Genomic DNA, 12888 nt, shown 5'->3' on the forward strand with positions numbered 1-12888 from the left:
CCCCCAGGTATCACTTGGGCAGATGCTGTTCCTAATGCTCACACAGTAGGTAACATAATGGGGATATACCCAGCTGGGAATGACTTGCCGGGTACATATGCTCTTACTGGGTAAATATAAAGCCTATAACATCATCTTGTCATTATTAACCCAATGTCATTTCCAATGGGGCATTTGTTGAGATGAAAGGAAAGGGGGTTACACCATTATCCTATAAAGGGTCTCTTTACATTAAATCAGTTTTGTGAAAAGCCTTTGTGTCAGTCCGATTTATTGGTGCAATTTAAATTTGTTTTCATGATTGTTAAAAAGACACTGAATATATATTGTTTATAATTACCAGTAGTAGAACATTGTACCACGGGAGCCATAGAGCAGAAAGGGAAAATGTGGCCCCGTGATACTGTGGGGGGGATGTAACGGAGCCCTTTGATCATAGAGACGTTGATGTTGCTGTAAGAGAAAACGTTTATTGATAACACATATATGGAGAAGTGCGCATAGACAGTCACTTCTAACCTGTTCCTGGAGAGAGTGGGGCTTTTATAGGGTTTCCTGATGGGACAAAAGGAGCCCCTTACTAATGAGAGGGAGGGGCTTGGCCAAGGAGCCTTACAGCCTACAGCTAAAAACCATGAAAATATATTTGTTATTATTGTCTGGGCAGGATTTCCCTTTGGAATAATAGGGAGTCACTACCTCTTACAGGATCAGTGGTGGAACTTGTGCCCAAAGAAGTGGAGTTTGCAGCCACAGTAACGTCACACACCAAATGGACTATATATGCAATATATGATTACACAAATACGGGGATTATGGAAAACCGTCACATATGCAGGAATATGTGTGGGGACTGTGCATACATACCTGCAAGTGTAGGATATTAATATCATTTAATTGTATGAATGTACATAGGGCACAAGATATCTGTATAGATTTACACAGTGAGTCAGATGGTAATTAAGTGGATAAGTTGGGAATGCTGTGAGGTGCCTCTGTGGGGGTTCCCTTGGGGTTTATTAGGGCTCTGGCACACGGGGAGATTAGTTGCCATGCAGTGAATCTCCCTTGTTGCAGGAGACTAATCTCCCCAAAATGCCTTCCCACCGGCGAGAATGTAATGGGGCAAATGCTTAATGATAATCCAGGGTTGGAACATGGGGGTTTCGTTCATAGGGGGGTGTTGTTGGAAGCTTTAGAGGAGGCTGTCAGGGAAGGAATATTATCTGTCACCCCTGGCCCTACTGACTAAATGTGTCTGTTTAACTTAGTTTTTTTCATCTCGCACTTAAGAAGGGAATGAACTTGAGCTTTTCAACCTTTTTTAATGACAGTAGAACATTGATGGATGAGCCCTAAAGGTTCCAAGTGGAAGGAATCTGCATGACACAGAGGGAGAGGCGTTGGGTGGTGACACCACAGACGTTTATTGACAGGATGCAGTAGTGCAATGGGCTGGAGACTGTTTGATGTCAAAATATATTTTTCCGGCTTCTTCTATAGCTAATGTTCTCCCACACATATAATAGGTCAGTGGGATTAAACAAATGTATGAGCTGTTGTGATGTTTAGTGTCTAAATCAGTGCAGGAGTCTTAAGTGGGAAGGTGGAAATGCAATGAAAAGAACTCATTAACATACAAACAGGGCGTCATTTACAGAGTTTCAGGACTTTTCATTAAGTAACATTCACCTTATTATTATTATTCAGTGTTTGGCTTTATTCAGTATCTTTCTGTATACATGTTTTTGCTTTTCCATGTAAAAAAAAATCCAGAGAGTGTCCCCGAGAGAGTGCAAATCTATTGGTGCTGATGTGCATATCTGTCTAGGGAAGCTGAACAAGGGCTCATATTAGCATATAGTCTATAGGGGGGGTTGGGCGCTAAATGTACAGACACGGGGGGTTTATAAAGAACACATATACTCAGATATTGATGCTTTGGCTGCATATTTGCAGGGATATATACACACATTAATATCCTGACTAGATCAGTCTCGGCTGAGGTCGGGCTATACGGGTGGACACCATATTTTTCTACTTCTGTGCAATTGCCTGATATTCTCCTTTGTGTCAGTATTGCTATAAACCCTGCTCATTGATTGTCCTTGAACATAAAACGGGTTCTAATTGTTCAACTGCAAGAACCTTCTGGCCGCCCATTTGTTATGCTGCACTGCACACAGTCACAGTGGGGGGTAGTTGCACTACACCGTAGCTCCGTTGGTCCTTCACTTTGTGACGGCCCATCCTGAAGGATTGAGTCGTGTGTACCCCTTGCTCTAAACCTACACTAGCCGTGCTGTTGGCTTGGTTACAGCTAATAAGGGGTTACAGAGGTATGAAATGGATTCAGAATATTGCATTAACCCCAGGCATGATATACATATGGGCATGTTAGACTACAACTCCCAGCAGCCCCAAGGCACCCTGAGAGTTCTAGTTTAGGGAGGAAAGTGCAGCAGCGAATGCAGCCCCCACATCACACATGACACAGTAGTACAATCACACAGAGGTGCAGCAGGAAGAAGGGGGCAGTGCAGGGAGTTTGGGATGGAGAGGCTGGAACAGCAGCAAGAGAGGGGAAATAGGGAGCTTCATCTACGCTAGTCAGTCCCATTGCATGCTGGGGTATTGTAGTTTTACAGTAACCTTGGCAGTAGGCAAACTGTTAAACTACATTACCCAGCATGCAATAGGGGAAAGGCAGGCCAGGTACACTAGGTGGGAAAAGGGAACATTGGTGAGTTTCCAAACTACAAACCTGCAGAGCCCCCCCCCCCAAACTGTTATGTGCAGAGATCCCAATAAACAAGAAGGTTATTGGCACAATTGCTGGATTGGAGTGTTGGTACAGTTTTTTATGTGTTGCTAAGCATCGGGCTCCAGGGCAACAGAGTTTACAGACTGCACCACATTACATTTTGAAGATTGGGCTCCAAGAACTAGCCTGAATCCATACCTTGGTGGATTTGTACTGAAAACCTGCCTGAGCTGTAGCCTGTTAGCCCAGTGTGGCAGAAACACCATCAGCCTGGCAACCCTGAAGGGGTTAATATCATGAAAAGCTCAGTTATCCTACACTTACACAACTATCTGTGAGTTTTCCCTCTGTCCCTAACTCTGCAGTCTGTGAGTTTTCCCTCTGTCCCTAACTCTGCAGTCTGTGAGTTTTCCCCTCTGTCACTAACTCTGCAGTCTGTGAGTTTTCCCTCTGTCCCTAACTCTGCAGTCAGTGAGTTTTCCCTCTGTCCCTAACTCTGCAGTCTGTGAGTTTTCCCTCTGTCCCTAACTCTGCAGTCTGTGAGTTTTCCCTCTGTCCCTAACTCTGTGTCCCGCCCTTGTGCTCAACTGGATCCATCATTCTTCTCTGCCGCCTCTCTGTCCGCCCACATTCCCCTCCCAGCCAATGAGTGAGTGTCCCAGCTCCTCAGTTCCCTCCCTCACAGCTACAGGCAGCAGAAGCAGTGTGGGAAAGAGGTGAGTAAGGGAGCGGGGCTGCACTAATGGTGGCACTAAAGGAAGCAGTGTTACCTTGTTGTTCCCAACACATGAGCTGATTCCCAGGGGACACTTTGCTTACTGAGTCAGTGCCAGTTTCTGTGGCAGCTCCAAGCCCAACCCACCCACCATAAGTGAATTCCTCTCCCATTTGGTACCAAGGCCCCCTGCAGCCTGAGGGAAGCACTGAGGGGCCATTCTGGCAGGAAAGGGAAAGTGTTGATTGGCAGACATTGCATCATTAGAGGGAAGTTTAACAGGGGATTGTGGGATTGGGGCGCTCTGTACACTTGTCTCCCCTCTGTGTTGTTACTGTGTGAGGAGGAGGAGCCCCACCCTCTGTGTGAGCCGACAGGAAGGAAGTGAGAGAAGGAGGGGCTGCTGGGAACAAGGAAGCAGAGAGAGACAAGGGGCTGGGAGCTCACACAGGGTTCTGTATAAGAAAGTAATTGGGACCCCCCAGTGGCAGAAAGCGAGCTCTTTTAGAGTGCGGAAGGAAAGGGGGTCCCTGTCAGGGATCTGAAGGGCAAAGCGCACTCTCCTCAGGGTAGACTCAGAAGCACTTGCCCCATAAGTAGGGGATTCCCCTCAGCAGCTCAGAAAGTACCGGCTGGTTTATGTGAGGGAAGTTGCCCCTGGCTGGCAGGCTGTATCTATCCCTGCTAATTTAAAGGTATAGCGTCCGCCAATAAATCCATCAACCTTTCCTGTATGTGTGTTGTGGATCAGATAAGTTTCCCAGGGAGGGTAACGCAGCCCAACCTGTCCCGACCCTGGGTGGGGGCCGCCATTAATCAGTGTAACTGCTCTTCCAGATAGCGGGGGGCACAGGGCTTCTGTAGCGCCACACGCAGGTGAATGCATGCTCGATCCCATGCAGCAGTGAAAGAGGGTTACACTGGGATTGGTAGTTCAGCCCATGGCTAGACTAGTTATTCTATTCCCTGCTTGGAATTGTTTTGGGGGATATTGCTGGGAATAATCCCCTATAGAAATGTGTAAGTGCTTAATTCCACTTCCAGGCCCCTCCCTCCCACAAGGAGCCAATGGGAATGTGGGAGGAAGCGAGTGACCCAGTGATGGGGAAGAAGGATAAAAATGAGGAGCGGAAGGAGAGAATCCTGAATCTCACACTGGAGATTATCTATCTGCTGACTGGAGAGGTGAGGGGGGCACTGTGAGTGGCACAGTGAGAAGAGACTGTCTGTCTGTACAAAGGGGGTCTCTCTGCTGCGTTACACACTCATCATTCTCTCTCCCTCTCAATACATAGGGCTACGTCATCCCTAAGAAGAAGAGCCCAACTGTGGGTTTGGGGGCCCTGCATGCCCCTGGCTCCGTCATACAGAAGGAAAATGACAAGAAGATCCTGGAACTCATCTCCAACATCATCCAGCTGCTGACTGGAGAGGTGGGTGCGGCCCCCCAATCCCCCCTTATTGTTTAGTAACAGTGTATGATAATCCCTTTCTCTGGCTGGGGGATGACTGTAACATTGTGTGTGCCAGGTTGCCATAAGGTGTGAGGATGTTTCCATCTATTTTTCCTTGGAGGAGTGGGAGTATATAAAAGGAAACAAGGCCCTTTACAGGGAAGGGATAAAGGAGGAGGAGGAGGAGCCCCAGCAGCTCCGCCCACTGGGTGAGTAATGGTTTCTATCATATACAGAGCATAGAATGCAGGATATCAGGCCGTTAAGAGGCACATGGGAAAGTCAGTAGTAACATATATTTAGTCATGTTCATCTTCTGTGGCTCGACTTAAATAAACAACTAGCAGGGAGGTACATTTATTTAGCACAAAGGGGTTAACTTGGTGCAACTGCTGGGGGGAGGAGCTATAGAGGGGCCTGGGGGGGGACCAATAATCAGTCATTCCCTTGCTATTTCTGCTCTATGGCTCCCGTGGTACAATGTTCTACTACTGGTAATTATAAACAATATATATTCATTGTCTTATTAACAACCACGAAAACAAATATAAATTGCACCAATAAACCGGACTGACACAAAGGCTTTTCACAAAACTGATTTAATGTAAAGAGACCCTTTATAGGATAATGGTGTAACCCCCTTTCCTTTCATCTCAACAAATGCCCCATTGGAAATGACATTGGGTTAATAATGACAAGATGATGTTATAGGCTTTATATTTACCCAGTAAGAGCATATGTACCCGGCAAGTCATTCCCAGCTGGGTATATCCCCATTATGTTACCTACTGTGTGAGCATTAGGGAACAGCATCTGCCCAAGTGATACCCTGGGGGGCTCATACCCCTTGGAATATGTCCCTTCTTGTTCAATAAAACCCAGAATATTATCTGTTGGGGGAGGGGGAGATATATCCCAGAGGGCTCCTCAGTTCCCGATGCAGAGCCAGAGAAAGAAAATCTTTGCCTGATGCTTCCTTTGTATAACAAGTTTACGGTTTTCCTCATTGTAAAAGTATTTTTAGGCTCCTGTTCAATGCAAATCATTTTTCCTCATTTAGAATAAGAAAATGGCTTTTCCCCTGTGTGGGTGCTATGATGCTTTTTAAGGTAGGATTGTTGTGAAAAACATTTCCCACATTCAGAACAAGAAAATGGTTTCTCCCCTGTGTGAGTTCTATGATGAATTTTAAGTTGGGATTGCTGTGAAAAACATTTCCCACATTCAGAACAAGAAAATGGTTTCTCCCCTGTGTGGGTTCTATGATGCTTTTTAAGTTGGGATTGCTGTGAAAAACATTTCCCACATTCAGAACAAGAAAATGGTTTCTCCCCTTTGTGAGTCCTTTGATGACTATGTAGTTGGCATTTCCTTACAAAACATTTCCCACATTCAGAACAAGAATAAGGTTTCTCCCCTGTGTGGGTCTTATAATGAGTTTTAAGGTGGGTATGCTCTGAAAAATATTTCCCACATTCAGAACATGAAAATGGTTTCTCTCCTGTGTGAGTTCTATGGTGAGTCTTAAGGTGAGATTTGTATGAAAAACATTTCCCACATTCAGAACATGAAAATGGTTTCTCCCCTGTGTGGGTTCTATAGTGAATTTTTAGGTGGGATTGCTTTGAAAAACATTTCCCACATTCAGAACAAGAAAATGGTTTCTCCCCTGTGTGGGTTCTATTATGCTTTTTTAGGAGTGATTGATGTGAAAAACATTTTCCACATTCAGAACAAGAATATGGTTTCTCCCCTGTGTGAGTTCTATGGTGAGTTTTAAGCTGTGACTGGTCTGAAAAACATTTCCCACATTCAACACAAGAAAATGGTTTCTCCCCTGTGTGGATTCTATGATGAGTTTTAAGTTGAAATTTGTATGAAAAATGTTTTCCACATTCAGAACAAGAAAATGGTTTCACTCCTGTGTGGGTTCTACGGTGAGTGTTAAGGCGAGATTTGTATGAAAAACATTTCCCACATTCAGAACAAGAAAATGGTTTCTCCCCTGTGTGGATTCTACGGTGAGTGTTAAGGCGAGATTTGTATGAAAAACACTTCCCACATTGAGAACAAGAAAATCGTTTCTCCACTGTATGAGTCCTTTGATGACAACGAAAATGAAATTTGCTTGAAAAACATTTTCCACATTCAACACAAGAAAATGGTTTCTCCCCCGTGTGAGTACTTTGATGAGAAATGAGGGTATATCGTTTTGAAAAACATTTCCCACATTCAGAACAAGAAAATGGTTTCTCCCCTGTGTGAGTCCTTTGATGAGAAATAAGGTTATATCGTTTTGAAAAACATTTCCCGCATTCAGAACAAGAAAATCGTTTCTCCTCTGTGTGAGTCATTTGATAACGATAAAGTTCAGTTCTCTGGTGTTTATAAAAGTCTCTCTTATTACTAAAATGCATATGACACTCATTGCAGCTGTATTTCATACGTACTACTCTTTTTGCTATGTGAGATTTCTGCGGAGATTGGTGGGACTTTTCATCATGATTATCATCCATCATTTGTAAGGTATTCTGGCTGCTCCCCATGATAGGAGTATTTGTTCCCTGTATCTGGTCTGTAAGGGGATTAATGCTGCAATCTGATTGGTTTCCCCCTTCCCATGAAGAAATTAACTCCTCCTTTACATCATTTGATGCATAATTAACTGCCGAGCTGTTATTCAGCCTGCACCCCATGATAGGAGTAGGTGTGTCTGTTCCCTGTATCTGTTCTGTAAGGGGATTAATGCTGCAATCTGATTGGTTTCCCCCTTCACATGAAGCCGCCTCCTCTTTAATCCCATTGGCCGGTGGGGGCTGTTCCGCTGGAGAAACATCAGGGTTTGTGAGATTCCCATCATTATTACAACATAAAGTTGCTTCCGTATGTGCTGTAACATCGCTCCCATCTTTATACTCACAGGCTGCTAAAGGGAAGGATAGAGATCAGAGATATATCTGAGGGAAATAACTTGTATTTTGTCATTAGTTTTTTTAAGAAAATTATTTTATGAATGATTTGGCCGAATACCGAATCCTAATTTGCATATTCAAAATAATATAATAAAGATTGAAAGAGAACGGGGCGTTTTCAACTTCCGTGTTTATGTGACAAAAAGTCACGTGATTAAACCTTTTTACTGCCAATGACGTATGGGATACATTGTGGCAGAAAAAGGGCTTAACTGCCAATGACGTGTCCCATACGTCGTCGGCAGATGAAGCATTCTCTCTGCAGCACATGCCGCCGCTGCAGAGAGTTTCTTGTGATGACAGCCCCCTGCGCAACGAGCCAGGGGGGCTGTCATGGGATCACGTCTGTGCTTCCTGCTTCCCCCCAATGCCGCCGCCCACTGAGATCCTGCAGCCTGTAGGACAGAGGCAAGCGATCAGTGCTTCAGGACAGGTAAGGTGTTGTTTTTTGGGGTTTTATGCACTTACACACAGTTGCATACATTTATACACACTTACAGCACACAATTTAGCAGGTTTTTTTTCATACTTATATACACTCACTTACACACTGTCACACAACCTTTACACATGTACACACAAACACTTAGGGGTTTTTTTGTTGTTGTTTTTTTCATTTTACCACTTTGTTTTTAGTTTCTTTTACCTAAAAACTATTTATTTTGACAGCCTGACTGTTGGATCAGATATTCTGGCCACTAATTACACTGTCATGTGACTTATTTTGTTGTTTCACTGATTTGCACAATTTTTGTGGTTTTATCGCATTTTTATCCCTGTTAGTGTTCCTAATCTGTATTTAGCATAGCTTTGCCAGGTGTAACTTTGGTGTACAAAAATAAGTTTACCTATTTTGAATTCATCAGAATGTGTACTTTCCAAAACTACATGGTTTTCTGGGGGGCTCTGTATAGTTAGGGGGGTTACAGCACATAATACACTGACAGGGGGCTCTGTATAGTTAGGGGGGTTACGGCACATAATACGCTGACAGGGGGCTCTGTATAGTTAGGGGGGGTTACGGCACATAATACACTGACAGGGGGCTCTGTATAGTTAGGGGGGGTTACGGCACATAATACACTGACAGGGGGCTCTGTATAGTTAGGGGGGGTTTACGGCACATAATACGCTGACAGGGGGCTCTGTATAGTTAGGGGGGTTACGGCACATAATACGCTGACAGGGGGCTCTGTATAGTTAGGGGGGGTTACGGCACATAATACACTGACAGGGGGCTCTGTATAGTTAGGGGGGGTTACGGCACATAATACACTGACAGGGGGCTCTGTATAGTTAGGGGGGGTTACGGCACATAATACACTGACAGGGGGCTCTGTATAGTTAGGGGGGGTTACGGCACATAATACACTGACAGGGGGCTCTGTGTGCAAAAGCTGAGTTTGCAGGTGAGAAATCCTTATGCACTATTTTCATTTTGGGGTCAGTACACACCACAGACTTGGGTATATCTATGCATATTGGGCATCAAACTGTTCAGTAGCCCATAGGCCCCTATGTGGGGTGATTTGCCTTTGTACGCAAGAAATTGTGGGAGATAAACACGGCAAATTGCAACATTTTTAGCCGATTTTCTGAAATCTCATAAAAACCAATAACTTTAGGAAAGCTGTGTGGCTTGGTACTTTGGAGTAGAAAGACACGGGTACCCATTTTAGATTCGGGGGGATGTGTATTTTCCAAAAATATATGGCTTTCTGGGGTGAGTGTACTTTTTTGTAGCTTTATCCCACATATAATGATGTAAATGTGTTGATTTCCCATTGGGGCTCCTACATGCCACATACTTAGCTAAACCTATACATATTGGGCATCAAACTGTTCAGGGGACCCCTGGCGTTCATATTTAGTGGGGTTTATCCGGTTACGTTATGACCTGTAGGAGATAAGATTCTATAGACTGGAAACTTTAAAGCGATTTTTTAAAAATTTCACAAATTTTGATAAAACCCAGTAACTTTAGGAAAGCATTGTGACTTGGTAGTTTGGAGCAGACAGACAGTTGGGCCTATTTTGGATTCCCCAGAATCTGTTCTTTCCAAAAATGTACAATTTTCTGGGATAAACCTTCTGTTAGTGGAATTTTTGGCCTTGAAATGTTAAGTATGCAGCTTTCTGCGGCAGTGCTTTGGGGATTTGGTAGTGTCCTGCCGGGAGTCTGTGGCCTATACACGTGGGAAATCCCCATAAAACTATATATATTTGGTATTGGCACGTTCAGGAGACATGGGACTTTCCAAATCAGTTTTATATTCGTGCATAAAATAATTTTTGTTTCTAGTATGTGTGTTTATATTATGGAAAATTTGATTTTTTTTTTCATTTTTAGACATTTAGAAGCCTATATCTTGTTACAGAATTAGAATTACAGAAAAATTCTACCATATTTTCAAAGCTTAGGTTGTCCTGAAAAAAATATATAAATATATTGTTTTCCTGGGTAAACTAAAAGTTCCCCCCCGAGGAAAGGCTCCTAAAGTGCAAAATGTTCAAAAACTGTCTGGCAATACAAGTTCCGCTTTGAGCAAAACAGCTGGCAGTGAAAGGGTTAAGGACTGGGATTGGGTTCCGCCAGGAGCATGGATTGGGCCGAATCCGAATCCTGCTGAAAAGGCCAATCCTGGCCGAATCCCAAACCCAATCCTGGATTCAGTGAGTCCCTAATTATTCTGCCAATAAGCAAATAGAGTTACAGGACAAGCGCTACAGTCATTAAAGGGTTTGACTAACGACTGTGAAATATAACAGAGAAACTAATGGTAACATTTACATAACTGCCAAATCAAGCAATAAGGGGCAGGTAGGGGGGGGAGGGGTTAAACTCAGGGCAAACTCCACTGCCCCCCAATGAAGTGACTGACTTATTAGCACATTAATTAATGGAACTATTTATATGAACTGATTATTATAGAGTACGGCAGCTGTTTGTATCAGGATCTATTTGAACTTTTTAGCAAGGGAATGACTGATTATTGGTCCCCCCCCCCCCCCCCCCAACATCACTGGGACCCTAAAGTCCCCTTCCATAAACATCTATTGCAGCTGCTTATCAGTCAGTGTCCTACAGGCCCCTCTATAGCTCCTCCCCCCAGCAGTTGCACCAAGTTTAACCCTTTGTGCTAAATAAATGTACCTCCCTGCTAGTTGTTTATTTAAGTCGGGCACAGAAGAGACATGACTAAATATATGTTACTACTGACTTTCCATGTGCCTCTTAAACGGCCTGATATCCTGCATTCTATGCTCTGTATATGATAGAAACCATTACTCACCCAGTGGGCGGAGCTGCTGGGGCTCCTCCTCTTCCTCCTTTATCCCTTCCCTGTAAAGGGCCTTGTTTCCTTTTATATACTCCCACTCCTCCAAGGAAAAATAGATGGAAACATCCTCACACCTTATGGCAACCTGGCACACACAATGTTACAGTCATCCCCCAGCCAGAGAAAGGGATTATCATACACTGTTACTAAACAATAAGGGGGGATTGGGGGGCCGCACCCACCTCTCCAGTCAGCAGCTGGATGATGTTGGAGATGAGTTCCAGGATCTTCTTGTCATTTTCCTTCTGTATGACGGAGCCAGGGGCATGCAGGGCCCCCAAACCCACAGTTGGGCTCTTCTTCTTAGGGATGACGTTAGCCCTATGTATTGAGAGGGAGAGAGAATGATGAGTGTGTAACGCAGCAGAGAGACCCCCTTTGTACAGACAGACAGTCTCTTCTCACTGTGCCACTCACAGTGCCCCCCTCACCTCTCCAGTCAGCAGATAGATAATCTCCAGTGTGAGATTCAGGATTCTCTCCTTCCGCTCCTCATTTTTATCCTTCTTCCCCATCACTGGGTCACTCGCTTCCTCCCACATTCCCATTGGCTCCTTGTGGGAGGGAGGGGCCTGGAAGTGGAATTAAGCACTTACACATTTCTATAGGGGATTATTCCCAGCAATATCCCCCAAAACAATTCCAAGCAGGGAATAGAATAACTAGTCTAGCCATGGGCTGAACTACCAATCCCACAATCCCCTGTTAAACTTCCCTCTAATGATGCAATGTCTGCCAATCAACACTTTCCCTTTCCTGCCAAGAATGGGCCCCTCAGTGCTTCCCCTCAGGCTGCAGGGGGGCCTTGGTACCAAATGGGAGAGGAATTCACTTATGGTGGGTGGGTTGGGCTTGGAGCTGCCACAGAAACTGCACTGACTCAGTAGCAAAGTGTCCCTGGGAATCAGCTCATGTGTTGGGAACAACAAGGTAACACTGCTCCTTTAGTGCCACCATTAGTGCAGCCCCGCTCCCTTACTCACCTCTTTCCCACACTGCTCTGCTGCCTGTAGCTGTGAGGGAGGGAACTGAGGAGCTGGGACACTCACTCATTGGCTGGGAGGGGAATGTGGGCGGGACAGAGAGCGGCGGGGAAGAATGATTGGATCAGTGAGCACAAGGGCGGGACACAGAGTTAGGGACAGAGGGAAAACTCACAGACTGCAGAGTTAGGGACAGAGGGAAAACTCACAGACTGCAGAGTTAGGGACAGAGAGGAAAAGTCACAGATAGTTTTGTAAGTGTAAGAATAACTGAGCTTCTCATGATATATTCAGGCTAGTTCTTGGAGCCATTAAAGAATATTTCCCAATCTTCAAAATGTAAAGTGGTGCAGTCTGTAAACTCTGTTGCCCTGGAGCCCGATGCTTAGCAACACATGGAAACCTGTAAACAGCACTCCAATCCAGTAATTGTGCCAATAACCTTCTTGTTTATTGGGATCTCTGCACATAACAGTTTGGGGGGGGGGGGGGGGGCTCTGCAGGTTTGTAGTTTGGAAACTCACCAATGTTCCCTTTTCCCACCTAGTGTACCTGGCCTGCCTCTCCCTATGCATGCTGGGTAATGTAGTTTAACAGTTTGCCTGCTGCCAAGGTTACTGTAAAACTACAATACCCAGCATGCAATGGGACTGACTAGT

At 44.7% G+C, this 12888-nt stretch overlaps 2 protein-coding genes across 2 annotated transcripts in view; both read right to left on the reverse strand.

The window, feature by feature from the left end:
- Nucleotides 1-12888, reverse strand: part of h2ac14 (H2A clustered histone 14) — a 1193713-nt gene that overhangs the window by 831942 nt on the left and 348883 nt on the right.
- Nucleotides 5517-12888, reverse strand: part of znf577 (zinc finger protein 577) — a 28741-nt gene continuing 21369 nt past the window's right edge. Inside the window, exon 4 of the mRNA XM_031892999.1 lies at nt 5517-7859. Coding sequence (XP_031748859.1) covers nt 5986-7859 — 1874 coding nt within the window. The 3' untranslated portion in view covers nt 5517-5985. The remainder of the gene's footprint in view (nt 7860-12888) is intronic.

This window comes from Xenopus tropicalis, chromosome 9 (genome assembly GCF_000004195.4).
Source record: "Xenopus tropicalis strain Nigerian chromosome 9, UCB_Xtro_10.0, whole genome shotgun sequence".
NCBI lineage: Eukaryota > Metazoa > Chordata > Amphibia > Anura > Pipidae > Xenopus > Xenopus tropicalis.